The 25,816-nt window shown below is 48.7% G+C and overlaps 7 protein-coding genes across 7 annotated transcripts; 3 read left to right on the top strand and 4 right to left on the bottom strand.

Moving 5' to 3' along the window:
• Nucleotides 1-1,731: 1,731 nt before the first annotated feature.
• T310_3102 (uncharacterized protein) lies at nucleotides 1,732-2,997 on the bottom strand (the record flags this gene model as incomplete). The annotated part of the gene is made up of 6 exons (XM_013474043.1): nucleotides 1,732-1,770; nucleotides 1,800-1,835; nucleotides 1,866-1,983; nucleotides 2,335-2,386; nucleotides 2,741-2,844; nucleotides 2,945-2,997. 6 exons carry the CDS (start codon nucleotides 2,995-2,997, stop codon nucleotides 1,732-1,734), a joined length of 402 nt encoding a protein of 133 aa, XP_013329497.1.
• A 4,018-nt stretch (nucleotides 2,998-7,015) lies between these two features.
• T310_3101 (uncharacterized protein) lies at nucleotides 7,016-10,917 on the top strand (the record flags this gene model as incomplete). Its single annotated transcript, XM_013474042.1, has 4 exons — nucleotides 7,016-7,162; nucleotides 7,217-8,462; nucleotides 8,878-9,234; nucleotides 9,653-10,917. The coding sequence occupies 4 exons, from the start codon at nucleotides 7,016-7,018 to the stop codon at nucleotides 10,915-10,917; spliced, it is 3,015 nt and encodes a 1,004-aa protein (XP_013329496.1).
• Nucleotides 10,918-11,183: 266 nt separating this feature from the next.
• On the bottom strand, nucleotides 11,184-12,086 carry T310_3100 (H(+)-transporting two-sector ATPase; the record flags this gene model as incomplete). The annotated part of the gene is made up of 6 exons (XM_013474041.1): nucleotides 11,184-11,216; nucleotides 11,309-11,398; nucleotides 11,478-11,566; nucleotides 11,662-11,792; nucleotides 11,859-11,881; nucleotides 11,955-12,086. The coding sequence occupies 6 exons, from the start codon at nucleotides 12,084-12,086 to the stop codon at nucleotides 11,184-11,186; spliced, it is 498 nt and encodes a 165-aa protein (XP_013329495.1).
• A 2,857-nt stretch (nucleotides 12,087-14,943) lies between these two features.
• Nucleotides 14,944-17,313, bottom strand: T310_3099 (uncharacterized protein; the record flags this gene model as incomplete). Its single annotated transcript, XM_013474040.1, has 3 exons — nucleotides 14,944-16,686; nucleotides 16,743-17,110; nucleotides 17,163-17,313. The coding sequence occupies 3 exons, from the start codon at nucleotides 17,311-17,313 to the stop codon at nucleotides 14,944-14,946; spliced, it is 2,262 nt and encodes a 753-aa protein (XP_013329494.1).
• A 585-nt stretch (nucleotides 17,314-17,898) lies between these two features.
• T310_3098 (uncharacterized protein) lies at nucleotides 17,899-20,570 on the bottom strand (the record flags this gene model as incomplete). The annotated part of the gene is made up of 9 exons (XM_013474039.1): nucleotides 17,899-18,115; nucleotides 18,298-18,746; nucleotides 18,778-19,002; nucleotides 19,098-19,131; nucleotides 19,220-19,328; nucleotides 19,377-19,474; nucleotides 19,539-19,572; nucleotides 19,793-19,802; nucleotides 20,283-20,570. 9 exons carry the CDS (start codon nucleotides 20,568-20,570, stop codon nucleotides 17,899-17,901), a joined length of 1,464 nt encoding a protein of 487 aa, XP_013329493.1.
• A 755-nt stretch (nucleotides 20,571-21,325) lies between these two features.
• T310_3097 (C2H2 transcription factor) lies at nucleotides 21,326-22,562 on the top strand (the record flags this gene model as incomplete). Its single annotated transcript, XM_013474038.1, has 2 exons — nucleotides 21,326-22,120; nucleotides 22,431-22,562. The coding sequence occupies 2 exons, from the start codon at nucleotides 21,326-21,328 to the stop codon at nucleotides 22,560-22,562; spliced, it is 927 nt and encodes a 308-aa protein (XP_013329492.1).
• Nucleotides 22,563-23,134: 572 nt separating this feature from the next.
• On the top strand, nucleotides 23,135-25,194 carry T310_3096 (uncharacterized protein; the record flags this gene model as incomplete). The annotated part of the gene is made up of 4 exons (XM_013474037.1): nucleotides 23,135-23,144; nucleotides 23,345-23,454; nucleotides 23,497-23,744; nucleotides 24,369-25,194. 4 exons carry the CDS (start codon nucleotides 23,135-23,137, stop codon nucleotides 25,192-25,194), a joined length of 1,194 nt encoding a protein of 397 aa, XP_013329491.1.
• Between the last annotated feature and the right edge of the window lie 622 nt (nucleotides 25,195-25,816).

Below are 25,816 nucleotides of genomic sequence, written 5' to 3'. Positions count from 1 at the left end.
CTTGCATCTCTTCGAGCAATCGTTACATGACGCGCACAGATCGCCGATTGCGCGAGTAAGAGGGCGCGTTGTGTGGTCAATCATGCAGGTGATTGTTTTGAAAGTTGGTCAGCCCAAAATTGGACATGTTGATATTGCGTCCAGAAGGACGCTTGCGTCTCTGATTACTGGAATTGTGATCTACTGCAAGACATAAAACGGGACTTGTACGATACTATGTCTTCGAACTTGAGAGGCAATTGGGGCCGCCAACCAGACCGTTCCGGTTTCGATGCCCGAGTCTTCATTTCTTCCCCTGGCTATGACAAGGCAGGAAGCACAATGCGAGCAACAAAATTAGGACAGGGATCCTACATGACGGGTGGACGACAGCGAGCAGCAGCAGCAGCTTTTGTGCTTGGACCAGGGTGTCGGAGATCTAACAACTCGTCTGATGCGAAGCGAGCAGGCTCGTCTCATGAGGTCCGAAGCGGCATAGCGTCCAGGCAGGTATTTGTCATTCATGCCCGTTAGCGCTGTGGGGCAACGCCGCGCCGCGACAATGGGATGGAATTTCCCACGGGCCACGGTTCAACGACCCTAACCTGATCGACCGGAACGTTGCGCAACCTTAGGCCTGCAGGCTTTCGGCCTAAGACATCGTCTCGCGTGCCAGCACATCGGTACCGGTACCCGGGGCTGTGGCTGAGTCCTCGACTTGCCGTTCTTAGTGTATGGACGGCAACGAGAAATTCAACGAGAAATTTCCTCGATGCTGGTCTAGCAGAATGCAATTCGTAGGCACCGCGTCCATCTGCCACAATTTCTGGACCTGGATGAAAAGGGAAAAAGATGAAGAATCGATATCCAGACTGGATGGGAGGGGGATGATCCCCGAGTGGCAGAGATTTCCCCAGGCACGCTTCTGCACGTAATAACTGCGAGTGGGCCGTGAACGACCGCCTGGGTCAAGGCGCCGGACAGGGGGCTATCGAGGTCGCTAGTGCTGACAGGGGTATTTTCCGGGCTGGCCAATCAGAGCATGCGTCGGTAGCATCGGAGGGCCGACGGAGGCTGACCGTCGGAGGATCTCGGTCGCGATGCCGCTAGTCCTGAAGGGGGCTAGCGTACCCGCAGACACGTCCGCGCAGGCCTGTCAGCGGCCGCTTGACGACGGCCGTTTATCCGATCTGCGGGAGGCTTAGTCATGGAGCCCCATTCGTGCTCAGGCCCCTGGTTTCCTGATTTGGCGCTATATCGCGAAATTTACGCACGTTGATTGGTCAACTTTTTTTGCGTTAAGGTTGTCTGCGGATGGAAAAAAGATACATTCTGCATGCACATCACTATACCTCCGCAGAGTACTCTGTACGGAGTACTCCATACGGAGTACTCTACTCTAAATCGGATAATTCCCCAGCAGGACAACGTTCTCTCTACGGCATGTCCGTGCGACGACTTACAAATCCTCGACTGCTCATTAATTGGTATTAATTGGTCGTTTCACACCACCTTCGGTGTGCTTATCATTGCTCACGGAGGATAAGAGAGCAACGGCTAGTGGCTAGTGCTGGCGTGAAACAAGCCATTCAGACGGAGAAGAATTGGCCGGTCCGACGTCATGCCAGCATGACATGACATAACATGACACCGCCGCCTGCGGCTCAAGTTTGACAGGAATATCATTACGTATGGAGTATGGAGTACGGAGTAGATGGATTTAGACGCTAAGTGACTGCGGAGTACGCTATATTAGTATGCGACTTCTTCTCCCGGTAAAGTCTGGGTATACTATTGATATCTAAGGATTTAGGTCTTACATAGAATATTCGCCGAACGCCGTAGAGCTTGACTAGCTGATAGCATGTAGTCTAAAATATTCTTACTATCTGTATGGAGTATGGAGGACGGATTACGTCCGACGGAGGCGGAGTACTGAGTCCTCTGTAATAAATGATCCTCCTTGCCCCGTGCACAGTGCACAGTGCACAAGGAGAATCCAGTCTATTCCCCCTTAAAATAATATTATCACTATATTACGGAGTACTCCGTATTAGTTCATCCCCAGAGCCTCCCCCAATCCCCATAAGTTTGTAAAGTTTGTGATGACTTGTAATAAAAATACGGAGTAAACCCCGAAGCACTTCGGGGTTCCAGTGGCCACGTGGGGGATCAGCCACAAAGCCCACACTAGTAACACTAACTACTACAGCCAACTTGTGAAGGAAGTTTCAAAAACTTGACACACAAAATAATAATAATGAATAATAATAATAAAATAAAATAAAATCCTCCGTACAGAGTTATTATTGTTATGTTTATTTACTTCAGTTGAACTGTGCATCCGCTGCATACTGTGCAGAGAATAGTATATAGGCTGATGACGACGACGATAGGACCTGCCAGGCTGCCAGCTGTCACGCAGTAGTTATGCTATGCTATGCTATGCTGTATGCATAACCCATACGGATTATTTTCCGTCTGGAGTACAGAGTATGGAGTACGCCCAGCACGGAGTAATAATAGCTATTTTAATCTCGACTGACTGGCCTTGCTTGGTCTTGGTCTGTGAGTGTGACTTAGCCTGTGACTTGGGGCCTGGTCTGGCCTGTGGTTTGGCTTGGCTTGGCTTTGCTTCACTACTCTCGCTGGGGGAATTGATTGATTCATGATTTATGAATTTGGGTGTTGGTTGACTCAACAATTTTTATTATTATTTAATAATGATAATTATTATTATTTAATTATTTCCTCAACATACGGAGTAACATTGTTTGTTTGCCCAACAATTCGCTAATAAGTAATTCTCTGTTTTGTGATGCGCGGTCACTATTAGCACCAGGACCCGGTACCAGCAACATTACCCTGTTCACTGTTAGATGGGGTGGATGAGATGGATAGGATGGATGATCCTGAAAACTAAACCTGCTTTCTTTCTTTCTTTCTTTCTCACTCACTCACTTACTTTCTTACATGTACAGTACCTATGACAGTTGTGTTGTAATAGTTAAACTCCATAGTAGTCGATTTCTTTAAGCGTAGACCTTAGCTCAGCTAGCTCTTATACTCTCTATAGGTACTAAATGAATAAAATAAAATATATTTTATTGAAATTTCATTCAGAGGAAGAAACTAAATTCTTCTTTTTTAGAATAATTTAAGAAAAGTGACATTTTCCGTCTTCGACTAAGTAATGTTACTCAGTTGTATCTGAGGTCGAAATATATATATATATATTTGCAGCTGTAGGCACTCCTTCGACACTTTGTTTTGGAGCAAAGTTTTTATGCATCCAGTCCAGCTCGTTTCTCTCTCTAGTAAAAAAAAATAATTTTCTTATTTTACTTTTCCTGTCAATGTTGTTTATTCATTTACTGCGTGCAGACTACATATGTATATGTATTTATTATTCATTGTTTATTGTTTTGTTTGTTTGTCTCCATTCTGGATAAATGAATGAATCAGTCTACTCACTGTAAATTGTAATATAATATTCTCATCTTTACTGTGGTCGTCTGTTGTCGTCTGGGTTATTATATATTTATTTCTCTTTCGCTCCTTTCCCCCCTCTCTTTTTTCTAACCCTTTATTAATCTATGGAGTGTTTCTTTTTTTTTCAGACGGGAAATGAAGTTGAATTTAAAATTGAACTATCGCGCATACATACTTACTATGCATATGCACTAGCTACTGCCACCGCTACCATATGTTATTAAAAAAATAAATAAACAGAAGAGGGACTTTTCCCCTATCACGACTGTGATTAGCACTTTTTCTCTGCTGTTTGGACTGTTTTCTATTTACTTACCTACTTATTTATCTACAGAGGTCAATTAGACTGTTGAATGCTGGTCCTGGTGATGGAATCCTATGCATTCTCTTCACACTCTATGCGTTTTTCTCAACCACAGGCCATCGTCAATATTGTAGATTAAAGTGAATGAGAAGATATGCACAATTAATTAGCACTGGACTGGCTGATTAGGTCCGTTCTAGCTGTGGTAAAGGCGTATCGTATTCTTCGTGACTGATAATATGCCAGCCATAAACTATGTACAGTACAATAGTAGCGTTCAACTCCGACTGAAGAGGGGTTGTGCAGTTCCTTATGTATCTGGATTCTGGAATATGGATGACATGATAGCAGCAGTGTGGGATTGACCTAGAAATGATCTGATCTGATCTGATCTGTCTGAATTGCCAGATTCTTTCCCAAGCGAGGAAGAATTCAGGCACCGCAAGAGAATCGCAAGTAGGTAACAATAATATTGATTACTGAGGTTATAAATCGCTAACGCTACCGGAATCTAAAGATTTTTCTGCTATATTCTCCTAACCTGACTTTTTTTTTTTACAACACCCGAAAATGAAGTCTGGACAGACTCTCACTGGATCTATCTCACTCACTGGCTTCGTATGTACAGTACATGTACATGTCTTTTTTTTTTTCGAGAAACGAATGAGCTTGGATGGTAGTGGAAACATTGAATCCATCCTTAGCAACCATACGAGACTTGATTTTCTTTCTAGGCGACTGCATTACATACAATGATGTTCGTTCAAGTATAAAGAATCAATGATCAACGTCAATTCTAGGAGATAAGATATCATATCTATCTCGATGATTTTTGCAGCCCAAATTAAGAAGAACTCACTGCTTTGTATATTACTATAAACTCTAACGGTAATATTAATAGGAAGTGGGAGATGAAAGAGATGACAACCTCACATTCTATTTTTTTGAGGCTGACTATATATACAGCGCCGCTTAATTAGCCTGCAATGCACGTAGTAGTAGAGACTGTATTCCTGTTTCTAATGCTGCTGGATTCTGCTGCTTTTGACATTCGCAAAACGAATATTTACATCTGCAGTAACCTTCTTCTTTGATTTCTCAATCCGAAAGCCCTATAATAGTCGAGAATTCTGCTTGAAATAGTTGCTTTTCGTACAGAAAGCTGCTAGCTTATAGCCTTACCTGCAGGTCGTTCAAGGGACAATTTCATCAAAACGCAGCAAGTGGATTGCCATATATATATGCCAGGCCTTGAAGGAGATAGATTGCCCAAATCGTCTGCTCTGCTCTCCAATTCCTCGTTCTGTTTCTATTTCCACGCCCACTGTGTTCGCGTTACCTTTATTTTGCAATATTACTGTCTTATCCCCCCTCATTTTTTGAAAAGTCTAGACTGAGAACGAGGTCGAAATTGCTTCGTATAGATACATACATACACCATCTGAAGGTAACCTGCAGGTAATCCAATATCAGTAATTTATCACCTACAACAAGTCTCGCTTATTCAGAACCGTCCTTCGTTCCTTTCTTGAAAATGGTCCTGTGTTATTGCTATTTCGTTTGCCATTTCCAGCTCCTGCTTCTTAGGCACGCCCGATCTGCTCCGACCAGTCAATGCCTTGCTATCAAACTATTACTCTTTTAGAGGCGGAAATCCAGGTCCATTCTGACTGGGCGACGCCTCTCAGGATCTGCTCGGCCGTTAGGATTAGTGCTGGATATAGCGCCACAGCGTCATAGTGCTTCATGCCATGCGCCTTCAGCTGCAAGTCAGGCCCCCAGCACAACTTGTTTAGTCCAATTGCAATCGGCCTAGATTGAATAATCACCATCCTCCACAGATCAGCGCATGTCCTGTTTGCTAGCTAGGATCAATCCTGGTCTACTGGGAGGACACTCAAATAATTGGAAATGCGATTTGGACACCAAATCTACATATCTTGTGGCGGACAATCTCCTCATGCCAGGATCTTGCCTGCAAACTCTTCTAGCTTTGTGACAAGCCCATCCGTCCAGCTGAGATGCGGCGAGTGCCCCGTGGGGGCGCTGTACATGGTGAACGGCCGGCGGTTTCTCTGGCTCTGCAGGGCCGCCATGGCCTCATGATACTCCTTTGGCAGCGTCTGGTCGTGCTCGAGCACCAAGTAGGCGCAGGGCAGGGCAGAATAGGCGTCATTGGTCAACTTGACTCGCCGACATCGAGTTTGCTGAGGTCACAGGACGGGCGCTGCTGGCAGCGGGCATCGATTCCGTGCCTTCAAGGCCTGGGCAAAGGCCCAAATAGCGCAGGAGTGTGATAGGAGCCGTGGCAGATCACCACGGCATGGCTGGCGGTTGCAGACATAGCGCAGAGGGGCGTGGTCTATAGTTCGATCGATGGAAGTTGGCCGTTATGAATGCGAATTCCCCGCTTGAGCTCTTTATGGCTGTTGAATGTTGCTGTTGGCTGTTGGCTGTTGGTTGGTGGCTTTGCTAGCTCGCTAGTGACATGACGACTGCTCGCTGCTATGCAGCCTCCTCACTAAATCCGTTCTTTAGGCAAGTGCTATTTCCGATTCAGCCTCATCCTGTTCCCTTGGACCATGCAAAGAAGCAAACGGCTGTAACTTTGCGGCAGTTTGAGAGATACGAAATGCTTGTTGCACGAACCTGATGATGGTATTGCACTCTCAATAAGAGCATGGTGGATATCGTGAGGTTGAATGTCGTATTCAGCATTCGACCTATTCAGCCAGCATGAGGACTGCTGCTTAAGCTAGGTCTCGAATTATATTTATCCGTTATATTTTTTCTAAACCAGCGGTAACCTTCACTTCACTTGGTGAAGGCAGAGGTCAAAAATCATTGTTGAGTCACATCTCATAACTGAAAGATATGTGATGGTAAAGCAACGGTGAAAGTGACTAGCAACCAGACAAGCTAAACATCAGACTGAGCTAAGGACAATCGCCTTGGATGACCATTGTTATCATACCCAATCGAGTAAAATTGAAGGCAAAGCAACTGCCGCCCCCCTCCACCCGAGACCGCGCTTTTCCTAATCGGGGCCACGAAACTCGGCAGCTGCAGGTCAACTCTCGGTCAGCTTGCTGTTGTTGACTGCAACAAACAGTCTTCTGGCAGACCATCTTCCCCTCTTTTATCCTATTATTATTACGACAATTGGCTTATCTTTCTATCACATTGATGACTTTTTAGCTTTTGGTTTTGATTTCGTCTTACATCGGAAGTGCGCCCACCATGGAGGTGGCGAGTCTTCAACAACCCTCTCTACAGCCTCAACCATCCAACGATGCAAATCCTCCTCCTAGTGCCGTAGATGGCTCGATGGACATTGATATGGACATCGACCTGGGTCCCATCCCGGAACCAGAAACCGTCGAAACCGTGAGTTCCGCCGACCTCAACCTCGCGTGATCCGTCTTTAACCGTGAGGAGCAGGAAACCCTCGAACCAACCGCCGCTCCTCAGGACGGCACCGTCGATCCTCTCACTGCAGAGGCGCAATATGAAAAGGTTCATATCCGAGGCGTGGACGAGTTGACGACGGATGACCTCAAACGATTCGCTGCGGAGCATTTCCCCGTCGAGGAGCCGACTCGCATCGAGTGGATCGACGACACGTCCGCAAACTTTGTCTATTCCTCGGAAGAAGTGGGATTACAAGCTCTGAAGGCGTTCTCCCAGCTGGGTGAAGAAGATGTCTCGTCCTTTCCGTCGTTGCGGCTGCGCACAGCCAAGTCCTTATCCACCCATCCGGAATCTGTTCTCCAAGTGCGATCTGCCGTGAAAACAGATCGCAAGAAGCCCCGCGCACACGAAGCCAGTCGATTTTATCTGTTGCACCCAGAGCATGATCCCCGAGAGAAACTGCGACGCCAGCTGGCGGAGAGGAGGCGACAAGCCCGACGCGACGACAGCAATGGGGATTACAGACGTCGCCGGTTTGACGAACGCGAACACCGTCGCCGACGGCGAGATGAATCGTTTGCTGCGAACATGTATGATGACATGGATGGTAGTGATCGCCGTCGTGGTGGTTCGAGCGAGGACTTCTCCGATGCAGAAGGTCGTCATCGGCCCAGGCGAGGTAGGCAGAAGGAATTGTTTCCTGACCATGGGCCCGAGCCGGGGCGGCTGCGCGATCGCAGTGCTTCTCCAGGCCGGAATGATCTGAATGGCATGCGGAGGAGCGACGACGAGCGGCAGGACTCTCGCCGACGATTCCGGGAGCGATCCCCTCAGCTAGGCAGCAGCCGCGCGAATGAAGGAAAAGAACTTTTCCCGTCGAAATTGTCGGGAGACGGAGATTCTCAGAAACGGGAGCTCTTCCCGAACAAAACCGTCGACAGCTATCTGAAGAAAGAGCTGTTCCCCAACAAGACCTCTAGTAACCATCGGCGATCGGATGCATTTGATGCGGCTGATGAGACGGCGGATCTCTTCTCCAAGCGGATTCATGTGTCGCTAATGGATGGAGCTCGAGATCGGGCTGACGTCGGAGAGTCTGGGGAGGCTTCGGGGATCAGTATTCGAGGCGCGGCGTCGAATGGTCAAGGAATATCGATTCGCGGATCCGCGAACGGGATCTCCATCAAGGGGAGCGCGAGTGCTTCAGTGAGGGAGCTTTTCCCGTCAAAGTATAATCCAAATGCAGGCAAGGAGCTGTTCTCGGACAAATTAGAAGGTAGAGGAGGGCGGCGACGCAAGGCGGAGGATATGTTTTCTTGAGGTGGAGCGACAGAAAGTCTGGAATGAGAGGTATTTCACCATCCTCTATCTACAACTATTGAATTGGGGGAACTTTTGGCATGGTTTATGGGTACAGTGATCATGGCGTTTAGATATGTCTTTTATGGCTATGGAATGAACTGCAAATTCATGAATTCCTGTCGTATATCTGATTACCATCGCGAGATACCCGGAAATCTCCTGAACTCTATCTCTATTTTGGTTTTTATTTGATTGATATTATTATAACTGGCATCAGGTAGCTCGCTGAATAGTTTCCACGTGACGTCTCCACTCACCAATCACCATTCATTACGCTTCCTATTCCTGGACAATAATCTACATCCATTTGTATACTGGAATAATAATAGTCATCATAATAACCACCTCCTTAATAATAATGACAATGCCTCAATCTACAAATGGCGGCTCGTCATCATCATCTTCTTCTTCCATCCCCCTAGCCAGCCTCCTCGTTGCCCGCTTCCTCCGCTACAACAACTATGCCGCCACTCTAGAAACCTTCATTCGAGAAGCGGGTCTTCCGCCTGATGCGGGGAGCGCGAGCACAGAGCAGAACGGACGAGGAGGCAGATATGAGTACGACGACTGGACGCTCGAGGGCGTAATCCAGGAGAAGAAGACGTTTGATCAGAGTTTGAGGTTTGAGCGGTATGGTGATGATGATGACGATGATGGAAGGAAGAGGGACAGGTGGAGCGTTCCTGGTGAGTATTATTTACTACGCCTATATAGCTCTACATTGATCTAGATCATGTATATATATGTTATGTTATATATATACATATAATATGTTGTGTATCATTGGCATGATTGCAGTATACGCGTGTTTGAATCTGATTAATGAACGAATCAGCGAATGAGTGGTATTTGCACTGTTGAATTGAATGAAATGGTGTAGCGATGAGCTGTTTTGCCTTTTTGCGATTTTTATCTTGCTTGGATGATAAGGGGATTTTTTTTAAGATGGATGTTTTCTTCGCTGATATCCCACGACCTGGGTGATGTTTGTATCGATATTTAATGTTGCCTTTCATTATCTTCTTCGATGTAGTCCTATTTGTTTGCCAACTTTACTACTCTGTGTCTACTGTACTTATGAGTCCTACTGACGTATATATAAAGCGCCATCGAAACCGACCCTCGTCGATACCCCCGGCTCATCGAATCTGCTCTCCGTGTCCGTTGAGCCATGGCAGCAGCAGGAAGAGCAGGATGATGTTGGATCGTATCTCGTCGCCACCGCAGCAGACAAGAGCTTGAATCTCTTCGACGTCGGCCGGAGCAATCAAGTTGTTGCATCGCTGTCGGGACTTTCCGACTCTCCCATCTTGTCCTATGTCTCCATCCGAGGAGGAAGATACCAGCTCGCGACGAGCATGTCTGGACAGCTCCTGCTGATCAAGAATGCCGAAGTGCTGGATCGGAGAAAAGACCACAGCAAGTACGCCGTCAAGGTGGTGGCCTATGAAGACGAAGACGAAGACGATCGAGTTTGGATCGTCACTGCGGGCTGGGACGCCAAAGTTCTGATCTACCGTATGACTTTATCGTCATCGTCTCCAACGACAATCGGCCAACCAGTAGCAACGATCAAGCTCCCCACAAACCCGGAATCGATTCTGATCGTGCGCAACCCAGACTCAAGAGAGCTGATGCTCCTCGTCTCACGCCACGATTCGACATACATCTACTACTATGCGCTGGAGCCATTGCGGTCAAGCGAAGAGAATCAGCAGCAGCAACAGCAGCAGCAGTGCGAATGCGTGCTGAGAGGCAAACAGAACCTCGCACCGCACTCCAACGCGTGGATCGCCTTTTCGCCTTCGTGCATGGCCCCGAGCCCGCATGATCCCGGTCTCCTGGCCGTCGCGCTGTCGACTCTTCCGCACATGAAGGTCATGATCGTGCGATTGTTGTTCCCGTCGTCAGATAGCGTCGACAACACCGCTGCTGCTACCGCTACTGCGACAGCTGAGCCCGCAGCATCGTCATCGTCATCATCGACACAAGAGACCCATCTCTCACAGGCACTCGCGGCCCTGTCCCTTCAGAACCGCGAAGACGCAGCCATCGTCATCCAGGCCAACACGTTCGCGCCACAAACCGCCTACTCGACGCCACAGGTAGTCTGGCGACCAGACGGGTCCGGTCTCTGGGTCAACGGCGACGACGGCGTGATCCGAGGCATCGAGGCCAAGACGGGGAAGGTGGTTGCCATGCTTAAGGACGGCCACGAGGCGGGCAGTAAAGTGCGCAGTATCTGGGCGGGATGGGTCAGTTGCAGTGCCGATTCCGGTTCCAGTAGCGAGGGCAAGGAAGATAATAAGAAGGAAGAATGGGTCGTCAGTGGTGGGTTTGATAAGCGGTTGGTTGTTTGGAGGATATGAGGTCGATGATCAGCTGTTTCAGTGATAAAAAGGGGGAAAAAATGTAAAAAGTATAAGTGGTAAGAGCGTGGGGGAAAAAAACCCTTTCACTCAGTGGAATTCATTTAAATCATACAAGGTGATAAAACCAAAGAACTGTTGCGCACGCTTAGTCAAGTACAAACGTACGAAGAGAGCATGGGTTGTTCGAAGAAGAGAAAGACTTCAATGAATTGTAATTCTACATGTTGCTGTGAGTCGGTATGTGGATATTTACATGAGATAATCTATTTCAGAGCGGCCTGCAGAGTCTCCAACACCTAGAATTGCGCAGTCAGCATCCAACACTCGCCGGAACCAAAGACAGAAAGGCCAATGGGCCCATATTTTATTGATGACAGGGAAAACATACCTCAAGCTCGATCTTGGCCTCAGCAATGTCCTGCTCGCTACCGCTGCCGTTGGCAATCTTCTGAGCCTCGGCGATCTGCGCCCTCACGGCCTATTGCACCAGAAAAAACACATTTAGCAATCTGTCCAACGCTTTTGTGTCACACATGGTACATGGTACGAGTACTCACGTCGGCGGAGAAGTCCTCCAGAGGGAAGGCCTCAACAGCGTTGATGCTGAGCTCAGAGTTGGGCTGGACAACGGCAAAGCCTCCAGAAACTACCAATCGAGTCAATGGTCAGTCGAACATCCGGCTATTATCGCCTTCCCGGTATTTTCATCAATTTCCGTTGATCCGGAGTCGGGTCACGTACGGAAGAACTTCTTGCTGCCACCGTTTTCCTCGATGATCTCAACAACGCCGGGCTTCAGCTGCTCGATGGATGGGACGTGGTTTGCGAGGACACCCATCTCTCCGGTCTCGGCAGGGATGTTGACCTGAACACTGTCGGCAGAGGAACGCGGTCAGCACAACGTCAACGGGCTGCAGGATTCACAGGCACAAACATACACGCCTGTCGACTTGTAGATGGCCTAGAACACATTCTAGTTAGCATTGCTTGTCTTCAACAGCGGTGACCGGCCACAATTGGAGTCGATGTCATACCTGGTGAGGCAGGGACAGGGACAGCTTGATCTTGTCGGAAACGGCGTCAGCGTAGCCTCTGCGCTGGAGAGGCACACGCAGGGCAGCAGGGCGTGCCCGGAGGGCAGCCCGAGCGAACCGAAGAGAGCTCATGATGCAATGGGTTGAAGGAGAAGGCGTTGCAGAGGGGGTATCCTTCAAAAGCTGAGTTGGTTTGAGGAACGGTCGAAGTCGGATGCCGCAGCGTCCTAGCCCGATGAGCGGCTTGGCGGCACGTGATTGAAGACAAGCACATGTATGTACAGAGTACTACTAAGACAGAGTACTGCGACAAGCAACTAACAAATATGCGGCCTTCTACTACGGACTATCACAGCAATTAGAGTAGATTGATTCAGACAATGCAAATAATGAAATATATTGTATTTCAAAAAGATTTTTTTTGAAATGGGGAGACATATTTCAGACTATCAATACCACGATATTCTACTAAAAGCACCATAGTCGCTCGGCCAATTATCATACTCTACGACAGCCAAGCCAAGCAAACGTGCCGAAATACTCCCTACTATTAATTAATATTGACTGCAGGCAAGCATGGAGAGATATCTATCGACTATGCAGCCAGTACAAGTATCGAAATAGAATATCTCAGATCACGTGATTTTAGCGAATAAGCCCGGCCTATTCTTGAAGTTTTTCCAGTGCAAGTCAATGATAATATCATGAAGTAGAAATAGCCATGAAGACGTTTAAAAGATTTTAGAGATTATTAAATACTGTCTGGCAGCAATTAGATCACAGCGCTTGACTGGCGCAGAGTATTCAGGGTTGAAGACGGGAGCGACCTGCTGGAGGGCCTGAGGCAGCCGCCCTCCTAAGCGAGATCCCACACAAACGCAGCCCTGAGCCCTAGCCGAGCCGGCTCGCCTTCGGAGACGTCCTTAGTCGACAGACTTCTTGCTTGATCCCAGTTCCAGCGACCGACATCACCAGTTCAACGTCAATCTCTCACATCGCGACACATCCGTCAAGATGGCCAGTACGTATCATCTTACTGAATTCTTTTCACCGTCATGAGGATCCGACTGCTGCTATTGGGACGATGCACTAACTGGACATTTTTCGCGTTTTACAGAGTCGAAGAACTCGTCTCAGCACCACCGGAACCGCAAGGATCACCGGAACGGGTGCGTCAGATGCCAATCCTCTCTTGCAGCTTGATTTCATTCGATTTGCAAGATTACGATGGACGAGTTAATTTGCATTGTGGTGAAAGACAAGCATACTGATTCCCTGATTTGTGCTACAGTATCAAGAGGCCTAAGACGCACCGTTACCCCTCGCTGAAGGGCGTCGACCCCAAGTTCCGCCGGAACCACCGACACGCCCTGCACGGCACTATGAGGGCTCTGGTACGTGAAGTTTGATCTTGTTTGAATCCCGGAAGAGGAACACATACATGCAGACCATACGAGATGACGACCACACGCGCGGGATGTGTAGTTCAGAACTAACGATTCGTACAGAAGGAGCGCAAGGAGGGCAAGCGTGAGGTCGCATAAACTCGAAAACTACTTCTGAAAAGAAAATCGTGGGCGATAAAACAAAAAAAAATTGCTGTGATGCGATGTGTCATGATGTCAAATAGGCCTAAGCCTAGGGCTCCCTAACAACAATTCGACTTGGAAAATTGCTGGGACGAGCTTTTTTCCCGAGATGGATGACGGTTGACCTGATCCTGACTTTGGTATTTTTTTTGCGCGACAACAAACGGCCTGGGATCTAGAAGGAAAAAAGGAAAAGGAAAGGGGTTTCTTTTTTTTCTCTGATACCATGTCCGCGGACAGTTGTCGAACGCAAAAAGAATGACAAAAGAAAGGAAACATTAATAATTGAAGTTTTTGTTTCTCCTCATCTCTGTGACAAAGTCAGTGATAGATCCGCATCGTCATCGTCAATCGTCGATCGATCGATAGATCGAATTCGCGACAATCCTCTCCCTTCCCTTTCCCAATCTCTTTCTTTCTTGTTTCGCTTTCTTTTCTTTTTCAAGAAACAGGCATAAGTGTGTACAGCTTCGTGGCAAAACTCCCCATGCCCGACTGCTGAAGGATGTTTTTTCGTGCCGAGATCAGTCCCAAAGAGGCCTTTCAATTACCAAACACCCTCTCCCTTGTTTTCCGTGGCGGGAGGGTGCATGGACGGAGGGCTACATGCATACATAGATACACTACGTTGCATTTTTTTTGTATTTTTCGTAGGTTCGATAGTGAAGATGATCCGGTTTCTCTACTATAGATATCTATATCTTTCTCATTCTGAAGGTCCGGACCGGATCTTGGTTTGTCTCCAAAATTTATAAGAAGGGTGATTGATTGATTGATTAATCATAATAGCATGTTTCAGCTCAATTCATCGCGATATAGAGAGAAATTTCTTCATACAAATACACTCTGTACACTTTGTACACAGCGCAATAAAAGTACTCCGTAAGAATGAAAAAAAGACTGCCCTCGTGGAGATAGATACACCTCAGAGATGATCCTCTTTTATCCATCCACCCAAATGACCCGAAAGAACAAAAAAAAAAAGAAAAGACACGTGCAAACATGGGGAGCATAACTGAGAAAGGATAAACGAAAAGAACGCATCGACATAATTTAAGGAAAAACAAGACATGAAGCATGAGACGAAGCGAGAACATAGTGACATGCATGCATGGAAAATGAACAAATCAATAATCAAAATCATGAATCAAGGACGCCAGGAAAGCATAACTCATCAAGCACGTACATACATACGTAAACAGAAAATCATTCATTCCGCTCATCAACATACCTGCCCATACCTTGATCCAATATACTGGAAAAGCCAAGCCAAAGGAAGGTTGCCACCGCCAGTTTTCCATTATTTTCGTGAGACATTCGAATGTTCGTGTCAATGTGCTTACAATAGTAGTAGGAGTCTTGTGGTAAACCCGTAGAACTCAGCTGATTAGGCCACCCTCTCAGGTGAATTCCACGCTGTGTTGTTGCTGTTGTCTTGCTTGTCGCGCCTGAGCACGCTCAGCTCGCCGTCTCCGTCGGTTGCTGGCATAGTCAGCGCTGGCTTCGGTCCCGGTCCAGGTGCCAGGGGATGTGATACTGCCAGCCCCGTAGGGCATGCTCGACGGAGGAGGAGGAGGGACAGAAGCGTTGCTGGGTACTGGTTGAGTCCCCGGTGCAGACGCCGTTATTCCACTGGCAGCTCCACTGGGTGCCCCAGCAGCAGACCCAGCTGCAGCAGCCTCTTGTTGTCGCTGAATCTCTTCCGCTTGTCGACGCTCCATTTCCTCGACCCGGCGCCATCTATCGGAGCTTCCTTCGTTGCCGGACAAAGAGCTGACGCTGCCGCCACGGCGGCGTGAGCCCCTTCTCTCCCTTTCTCTGCGTCTCGCTTCCCGGCTGGCTGCCGCCTCTTCTTCAGTGAGCCTTCGAAGAGTGACGTGCCGGCCATCATTGTGCATTTTCACCTTGACTGACATTGACGGCGACGACACATCGTCACGTCGCCACCTGCTGCTACTCCTGCGACGGCGATGCCGTCCTACAGAGGACTCTGTGGCTGCGCCTGCTGCTGCTCCAGCAGCAGCTCCGGCGGCAGCTCCGCCGGCGGCAGTTTCCAACTCAGTAGCAGTTACACTACCAGGTTCATGACCATGTGCAGGTGGAATGGGTGGTGCGTCCGCAGCTGGTGCATCATTGACACCCCCTGAAACGACAGGCTCGCCAGAAACGACAGATTCTCCTGGCGGAGGGCTGGCAGGTCGAGGCGGATGGGGCGTGACATCCGTTGGAGTCATGTCAGTCGATAAAGCAGAGGTTGTACGCCTTGCCCTTCGAGGGAAGAACCCATCTCCCGTGTACTTCCGCTTGCTGTTTGCCCTTGCAAGTCTTTCTTCCTCGATGTCTCGACGACGTATCTCCTCTACGCGCCGTTGCTCCTCCTCTTCCGTGCGACGTCTGAAAAGGTTCCTGAAAGCAGCAAAAGGTCCTGCTCCAAAAATGCCGTCTCGCTGGCCACGGCCACGGCCTTCGTCGGTTTGAGTGTAGGTTTGAGTGTAGTAGCCGCTGCCGTAATCCAAAGAGTCACGACTCGGACGCCTGCTCGGTGAGTGGTAACCTGATGCAGTACGCCCTTCTTCTACCCGGCTTAGGGTATAATCAGTCAGACTGTCACTGCGTGCATGGGCCGGTCGGTAACGTCCCGATTCGGTGTCACTTTCCCGTTCTAGCCTTCTGTCGAATAGACGCTTGAACAGAGCTGCACCGCAAAGGATGGCGAGAATCTGGAGCAATCGTCTCCCCCAACCACTGTGATGCGGCTCCTCAGAGTACTTCTCGTCCACATAAGAAATAGTCGAGTCGCCCTCGACGTAACTTCGGGTTTTGCTGCGCGACCGGCGCCGGAAGAGCTCTGCCAACCCTGCACCTGCAGCGGCGGCGGCGGCTGTACGGCCCAGACTGCTGTGGCGTCTGTCATCGACAACCGACGGCCCGGAGATGTAACTTCCACGACTGTCGTAATCGGATTCAACGTGACGTCCATCACCGTCGTACACGTAAGACAGCACGAAAAATATGGCGAGCAGGCTAAACGCGCCGATAGAATAGAGGATGAACAAGGATTTAGGGGAACCATATAGGGTCAAACCAAGAGGAATTTGGACGATTCCCAAAATCGCGCACGCGCGACCTATCCAATGATGGATCTGAGGAAGGAATTTAGTTTCTCGTGCGGAAGGCTGGATTCGTGGGAATAACATACCATCATTGCCAGAGGCACACGATACGTCCTCATTCCTTTCGACAATTTATGGATCAGCCAACCCCAGAAGACCTGGAAGACGACCAGAACATAGATGGCAAGCCCAATTCCATGGTGTGGATTCGTCAGCGTTCGCTTGGGCCCGACCGCAAAGTAACCCAACACAAAGACGACAGTTGTAAGCAACAGCGTCATGACGTGGAGCCATGCGTGCAGTTTGAATGCCCAGTACCGATCAAACAGAGAGTAATACCGGACGATTAAGATGGCTGCAGGAACCAAGCCCAAGAACACGATCGTTGCTATGACGCCATGAGCTACTATTAACCCATGATAACCTGCCATCTCTCGGAAGCGGTTTCCCATGCCTGAACCACGTCAGCAGATGGCTACCGTCATGATATACCGTCAAGAACATACCATTGTACCGCATCGTCTCAAAGTTGAGTCCCATCAAGTTGGGGAGGAGAAAAGTATTGCGCGTAATGTCCCATGTTCCATCCCCCACGTACATTGTATCCGAGGTATAGGTGCTGCTCCCCGGCGGGGTGAGATCTGGATTGGACGCCATGGCTTGATCGTTAAGGTATTTCCTGGATCTTTCACTATTGAGATCTCCACCTGATCGATTGTCTCAGTTCGAGGAATGCTGAGTCAGCGCAGGAGATCTCGCAAGATCCCCCACTCCAACGAATGCACCATGCGACGTCAAATCGGGAGGTTTGATACTCGTGGCCTCAGTGCTATATGTCCAAGGTGACTGGAGGATCCGAGGAGTCGGAGAACTGCTGTTGCGATTGATACTGATAGTCGATGCCTCGCAGCCAGGTAAATAAGCGGGGAAGATGGTTCGAGGGATGCGGAGTATATGAGACGGAAAAAGGAAGATGTCCAGTCCACGAAAAAGGGACTGTAGGCAAACGAGGACATCCAAAGGTACAACAGAATCGAAGAGCAGGCCAGATTGGGGACCAAACAGACAGCCTCCCAGTCGTGGGCGCAAGCTAGCTGCGGTGACGAGGACAACGGTTTGCTGTTTACGGTTTAGGGCGACAACGCATAACCCGGACAACGGGGGAAATTCGTGCCGTGGATGCCTGGCCCGCTGCCTAACCAGACTTCCTGCCTCAGGCAGCGGGTTAATAATAGAAGGTTATCAGGCGCTATCAGCCTTATCGGTGGACTCCCAGTGGAGCTGACGCCATCGCGCCGTCCGGTCACGCTTCTCGACTACTCCGTACACCGCCCATCGGAGGCCCCTTGTCAACACTTGACAGCCTTTCAACGCCAATTCGATCGACTTTACTCCGGAGTACATTTGAGCAGGAAGCTGTTGAGTCGCCATGGGGTCGCCGCCATTATTTGTGGACGTTCTGTCACGGTATATACCTCTTCCTGGATAATGTCAGAGTTGCTTGTTGATAACTGACTCCGCGTGGCGTGCAGCTTGATAGGATGGACCTAGTACGTGGAAAGAGGACCCCGTGCCGACTGATATGATTGTGCTAATGTATATCTCAAAGTATGCTATGCTGGTCGTTGTCTTTCTACCCACAGCCGATCCAAAACTTTCGTCGCCGGTCCACCACCGGTCTCGCGATCGACTTCCCGACAATCAACTGTCTTGGCTTCGTTTGCTACACCATCTACGCGGCATCTTTCCTGTATTCGCCACTGATCCGAGAGCAATACGCGGCTAGGAATCCCGTCTCTCCGGAGCCCAGCGTGCGCTTCAATGACTTGGTGTTTGCGGTCCATGCTGTGATCCTCAGCGGCATCGTCTACTCGCAATTCTACCCGCAGATCTGGGGGTTCAAAGTATCGCGATACCAGCGGGTGAGCAAGCCTGTGGCTGGACTGTTTTGGGGTTCGCTGCTGGCCATCGCGATCCTGGTCCTGATCGTCTGGACCCAAAGTCCAGATGGTGGACGCGACCCGTCCTCCTGGGCGTGGATTGATGTTGTACGTGGCCGACCAGAACTGGAAAATAAGGTGATTGCTGACCTGCAACCGGTAGCTCTATGGAATCTCCTACGTGAAGCTCGTCATCACGGTTGTCAAATACGTGCCCCAAGCATGGGTCAACTACAAACGCAAGTCCACCGTTGGGTGGAATATCTGGCAGATTCTTCTTGACTTTGCCGGGGGTGTGCTGTCGATTGGCCAGTTGATTTTGGACTCGGCCTTCCAGGAGGACTGGAGCGGTGTGACGGGGAACCCTTTGAAGTTCCTGCTGGGGAACATCTCCATTCTGTTTGATCTGTTGTTCATGGTCCAGCACTATATTCTATATAGAGAACGGGCCGACGATACGGACAACCGTAAGACCACGGACCTGAGGACACCGTTGCTTACGAGTGCTGGAGAGCTGCCCCGGTAGACACAGCCCCTGGAGGGTGGTCGCGAATGGGTCTATAAATATCGAGTGTTGTACAGTGCAGTTACATTCGCACTCGCAGGACACACAATATACTCACTTGATTGGAATGTTTAATACAATTTCAGCAATGCTGGATGTCCTATCGGATCTGATCCCTCCATCTGCTGAAAGACTGGAAAGAGAGGGCGTCAGCAGCATTACAATCCCTTGATCGAAAACAGTAGATCACTTCTGTTTCTGATGGGCTTACTTACGAACCGTACAGCCTGTCCAGAGGGAGTCAGATGCTCGTCGGTATGAGCAGAAAGTGATTTCTACCTGTGCACGCCCCCTCGATGACTCCATATACCCCCTGTTTTACTTAATTAGGTAAGGATGTGAAATCACGTTTCCCAGGGAAAGTAATTATTACTTACTCCGTATGTTTAATATCCTGGGGCCCAGGGAGAGCTTACCACAAATCGTATAATTTCAGGGCTTAACTAGAATAACCTAGGCGGGGTGGACGGAGTCATCGAGGGGGTCGCCGGAGTATCCGCGGATCAACCGAATCGGATCCGATGGTCAATCTGCCAAACATCAGCAGCTTAACAATCACTAGATCAAAACAACACCAGCAGCAGCAACAACAAAACGGTAGATCGCTTCCGTTTCCGGCCAGCTTACTTACGTACACCCTGCTGTCGGCATTCAGCCCTACGGACATGCCTGCATCACGCTCTCTTGATCAGCTGGAGAAGCCCGACTGGCGATCCCAACACCTTGCTGGCCCAAGGCGTCGCCATGATTGGCCACCGGGTCAGTTACTTGCAGAGACGATAAACGCTCAGCCGCAACCGCAATGCTAACTCGAAAGAGACCCTCACCGCCACGTTGCTGGGCGTGGATGGCCAAAGCGCTTTGTTAGGTTACCTCCGGGATGGGGGCAGCAATTATGGGCATGCATTGATTTGTGCGGTTTCTCCCGGACAACCAGACGGGTGTTATTATTATAATACTCCGTATGGAAATGGACATGGAATCTCTGGAACACGTCGAGAAAAAATTGGAAATTGGACAATGAAACAGCAGCCTGCTGCGACGAGATTGGCCAGCCCTACGTCTCTTGGCGGTGGTCGCCATGCAGAATCTGGCAAGCAACTGCGCCGGCTGCAGCATACCTGGTAGCGTCTGGGCTGTTCTACACCACGGACTTTCGGTGAAGGCGTGCCCAGGCGCTTTTTAGTTATTAGTGGTTCGATCTGGTTCGCCAACCCTATCTCGAGTCCCCGACAGGCTGCAATTCGGCTATCATCGATAGTAAGAATGATCGCCATTCTCGCCTTTTGCTGCTGCGCATCTGGGGTGAATTTGAGTTTTGACCCATGAACGGAGCCCGCGCTTGTTTCGAAGAATAATGTCTTAGTATAAGAAAAGACGATATCAAATCCCGTGCTTTTTTCCAGCATGGTCTTCAGCTGTGATGATGACGCTGACAAAACAACATACAGAGGGCGCTGTCGCACTTCTTGCCCTGAAAAGGAAAGAATGCCAGAAGCATGTCTTCATTCTGGAACAATAGGGTATCTGGCCTGTAGAGACCAGCAATCAATTCATGAATCTAGGCTTTGCAACTGACCTGGCGGAATATGTTCCGCTACTTACTGCTGGTCTCGACTTCTGATTCGTTCGTTGGTCACCAATAGTCTCTCTTTTTTTAGACGAAAGATAACAGGTCGAGGTCAATGTCGCAAGAATTAGTCAGAGCAGGCTGTGATGAATCGGGACAACAAGGTTCCAAAGCCGCCGACGATGGCATTGTCGGAGCTAAGCCCTCCTAAATGCCGTAAACGGGCAGGGCATGCAGACAGCAGCAGAAAAACTAATCAGCCCTGGAGAAGCGCCAGCTCGACGGTTGGTCCCCAGCCTTGGGACCGGACCCCGGGGCCTATCGCTGTGCGGCACGCGGGAAAACAGCCCTATCGAGGTCCGGGGTCGTGGTTGGACCCTTGCTCGATGACTCTCCCGATGCAGCTGAGCCTGAGCATCGTCATTTTCGACCCCTACCGGCATATTTATAAGGGTGTTGGTTGCTGTCGACCAGATCCATGAACGCTGATTCCTGCCCAGGCTTTGCAGTTCACGTCTGAGCAGATACCTTAGAGATACACGTGTGACCGATCCCTGTTCCTCTTGATATTCCGCTACCTCCGACTCTGCCTCCATGCATCGATCCGTCTTCTCTGAATATCCTCCCCCTGCGTCCTTGAGCGGCAGTCCATACATCCTGGAGATGTCGGACTTTTTCGCGTACCAGGCCGAGAGAGCTCTCGAAGACGACAGCGAAACCGCCCAGAGTCTCTTTTCGGACCTGGCGTTGCAGTCGACCTGCCAGCCACTGTCGATGGCTCCGGGAGATTTCAGCACTGTCTCTGGAGCAGGCTACTGTGTCCTCGATCCATCCCTGAGTTTTGCGCCGTACACAGGATCCCAAACGGCCGGCACTTATGATGAATCAACGTTATCATCGAACTACTTTCTGGAAGAGCCTCTGGCGCATCCATACACCATGCCATCGAGTCCGTATCTCGATGCGGATCTCACGCAAGTACATCACCACCAGCAACCCCATGTGCAACTGCAATCACAATCACAATCACAATCACGACGACAGCAACAACAACGGACCCCTCACAGCCCATCGTTGCGATCAGAATCCCCCGACACAGGAGACCTGACAAACTACGGGATCCGAAACGCAGATGGGACCTGGCGCTGCGCGCATGTTGGGTGTTCGTCAAGGACGGTGTTCACGCGCGCCTGCGATCTGCGCAAGCACTTCAACCGGCACAACAAGTACCTTTTCTGCCGCTACGAGGGCTGTCCCCAGGCGACGGAAGGGGGCTTCTCGAGCAAGAAGGACCGGGCTCGACATGAGGCCAAGCACAATCCGGAGATCAAGTGCGAATGGAAGGGGTGTGGTCGAGTGTTCAGCCGGGTAGACAATATGAAAGACCATGTACGGCGGATTCACAAGAAGCGGTCGGAATAGACTTTTCCTTCTTGTCTTTCCTTCTTGTCATGAATCGCTACATTTCTCCTCCCTCTTCCTCTTCCTCTCCCTGTCCTTCATCCTGCTCCTCTCTCTCTCTCCGCCTGTCTCTACGATTTCTAATCTCTTTTCTTGGAACGCATTCTCGGAGTTGGGACTGACTGGCTGGTTGACTGACTGCTACGACATTATGGGTATGTATGTTTGGGGATCGTGGCTTGGACTTGTTGTTGGCATTCGGTATTTTGACCATTATAATCATGATACCTGTATGTAGAATAGACGCAGTCCTGCGTCAATGAATATAACTAGATGGAATGGAATGGAAATGGATTGGAACTGGAACTGGCGCTCAACCCAAATTCAGCAAATAGAGATTGAGATTCCGTCTCTGACTTACACAGACTAGTCAGAGCTCTAGAAATAAAGTATAGACCAGTAGTAGTATGTACGTATGTATGTACATGTATGTACATACAGTAAACTGTACATACCTTAGGTAAGTGCATAACCTTTTTTTTTAATCCACTCCTATTTAGGTACACTATATAGTGCAGGTCCAGTCCAACGTTTCTGCCTCCCATACATGCATGCATGTTTCATTAGCTCAGCCTCTTTCACGGAGTAATAATAGGCAAACACCATACCCTGCTGTTGGACTTGAATCACTTGATTGGATAGGAATTTTTAGAACTTAGGTAGTTGGGATACCAACCGTTCAGTTTCGTTAGGTTGGGTTAGATAAGTTGTTGGAATTTTTCCACCACAAGGCCAACGCCAAGGATGGTATAACGGTCGGGTATGGACCTAGGTATCTATCTTAGGTATATTAAGCAGTGGACCCTGAAGTAGGTAGGTATCCTCTTCAAATCCCGGGGAGCGAGGAGCGGAGGCTGAGCCTGGACCGCGGGAGGCTCAAACTTCAGTACCTCCCTGGTACCTAGTACTTATCTAACTAGGTAAGCTTCTTCTACCTACGAGATGATCTACAGTATGTACGCATCTGTGAAGGACTATGATTACATCCGGGACAGATTTCTTAATCTTAAAATTTATCAATCACATAATTCATTAAGATTGACTCAATATTATTTTTATCTAAGGTGTGCCAAGTTTCCAACTTGGTCTATCTTACATGTACTGTACTGTACCAACATGTACTTAATTTAGTAACAAACAACATGTACCTAGTATTAGTCAATCATGCCAAACAAACCAGGCTTGAAGACGGCAAGAAACTGAAAGCCAGTTATCGTCAAAAAAAAAAACGATCGGCTAAGAGATTGATTTGTTGCGTTTTTGTAAGAGATGATATATTGACAATGGTACAATATCAATCATAGAAATTTCACCAAGGCATGAATAATGGTCAAGGTTACGCAGAGAAGATAATATGGATAGAAAGCCTGCCTGCCTGGGAAGGAATTAATAAAATTTGCATATTACTGTCTAGGCATAGGTTAGGGCAATGTGTCTTACGTATGCACCTAGGTACTCGCTACACAACCCCTCCCAAACTCATGTCTTTGAGATTCTTTACTGTACCTGATGTTCTATTGTTTCAATGCAAAAGTTCCAAAACACTGCCTGGGTAAGCTCCGTTTCAATAAGCAAACAAGGTACCTTCTACAGACAAAATAAACTGACGAGAGTATTCATCTTGTCAAGAGAGACATTCTGCCTGGCCTCGCGTTTTTTTAATGCAGGCCATACACCCTTAACCAGCTAACGTACTACATGTAATTAAGTTCAATATAAGCACAAAACTTCGTAGACTCAGTCTACTTAGCTAGCTATATCAGAGCAATCGATCAGAAGCTCTGTGTGGTCGAACAGGAGCATTCAAAGAAATTCTAAGGAACAGATTAGGGCAAACTATTTTTAATTTTTTTATTTATAAATACAACAAAAGTCAGCAGCGTGGAACCATTCGTGTTTCTTATAAAAATTAATCATTTATTGCTGTTATTGCAGATAGGTAGTGGCGCTAATAGTACTCTGATCTTTATCCAGAAGGAAAAAAAATCTTGAGCTATAAGCAGAGAACCAGGTTCTTTAGTCAAACCCCAAAGTCTGTATTTCTCACTTTCGGCTATCTTCTCAGATATCCACTCAAAGTGGCATATCATATAATTTCAAGGATCTCTGTGAGGAGTAACGACAATGACGACTTCGACTATCAAGACTATGTAAACTGTTGCTTGCCCGACTATAGGAAAAAGATAGGGCCCGTCTTTGAGAAGATACATAAGCAACTGAAAGAAGTCATTAAAGATCAAGCAGTGGCTGAGAACAAGGCTGAATTGTCGCCAAAGCTGGACCAACCACATGCTATATTTTGTCTTGACGAAGCTCGTCATCTCTTTTTCCAAGGGCCGTCCGAAGAAAGTGATGACATGAGGTTTCTTGCTTTCCGTCTAGCTACAAGGCACCAGACGAGAGTCCGAGATCCTCAAAGTGGCATTACGAGGGACAACAAGCGATTTTTCGCTCTTCTATTGGATACTTCGTCCAGAGTATCAGCATTTTCACCACCCCGGGAGCACGACCCCAGCAAGAAGTTCCTACGTCCGGGAGATTTATTTGCGCCAATTTACAAAATTGATTCCAAGGATGTCTTTGCTAGGGACTCTGGTGCGGAATCAAGGTCAGAGACAACCGTTGGTCCAGTTCGTCTCTTTAGCCTCGGTCGACCACTTTGGGGCGCATATCTCGATGCTGGGCAAGGCTGGCAAGATGTAGAGCAACTCGCTTCCGAAAAAGTCTGCAACAGGAGCAACGACACCCAGGTGGTTGCGTTGCTATCATACCGTATCAATTTTTATGTGGTTGATCACCGACTGGCGGAGGAGCTTACCTCCGGGTATCTAAGGTACATTGTCGGAATCAGCGATGATCGCAAGTTTTTACAGACAATGCAACCATCCGAGCCGATCCTCGCACATATATCCGCTACAGAGATGAAAGACAGAACCAACCGGTTAGATGTCGTCAAGGCACTACAGGGAACTAGTCACGCATGGAACCATTCACATAGGTGATATAGGGGAAATCGTGGCTGCGTTAATTCTCTTGTTTGCCTTCGACAAGACACACACCAAGTCGAGACCAGGTCCAGTCCAGTTCTCTCAATTTCTTGGGTCGTTGCTCGGGAATGCATGTGTGCCTGGGGTTAAAACCCTGCATTGATGATGACAATGAAATGCAACGTCTGTGGACCGATGGATATGTCTTTTTTAATCATTTCGCAAGTCCAAGGAGATCCCTACCGATGAGGATCTGCGGAATGCGTACCACCGCGGGGTAGCAATATTTCCTCCGGTGGGCTGTAAAGGATGTGACATCGTGATCCCAGTCGCCATGCCGAAGGATAATTCCATGGCTTACTTTGTCATTCAGGTGAAAAACCGTCGGCGTGATAAGCTCACCCCTTCTCTCCGGACAGAAGCTCAAAATGCATTGAGGGCGGCTATTGGAGGTCTGCCGAAAGTCCCAGCACACATGGTAATGATGATGTGTCTACGCACCGAGTCAGATCGTGGAGCGATCGAGGTCGTTAATCCGGTGAAGATGCAATCCACGGAGCATAGAGCAGCGACGTCGGGGGGACGAGTCAGAAGGGCATGGCACATACAGGTGGGGGGAGAAGCACTTCCGACGAGT

The sequence above is a fragment of the Rasamsonia emersonii genome (assembly GCF_000968595.1).
Source record: "Rasamsonia emersonii CBS 393.64 chromosome Unknown ctg1118621760050, whole genome shotgun sequence".
In the NCBI taxonomy this organism is placed as follows: Eukaryota; Fungi; Ascomycota; class Eurotiomycetes; order Eurotiales; family Trichocomaceae; genus Rasamsonia; species Rasamsonia emersonii.
Note: the sequence above shows the minus strand (reverse complement) of the source record. Positions and strands in the feature narration are given on the sequence as shown.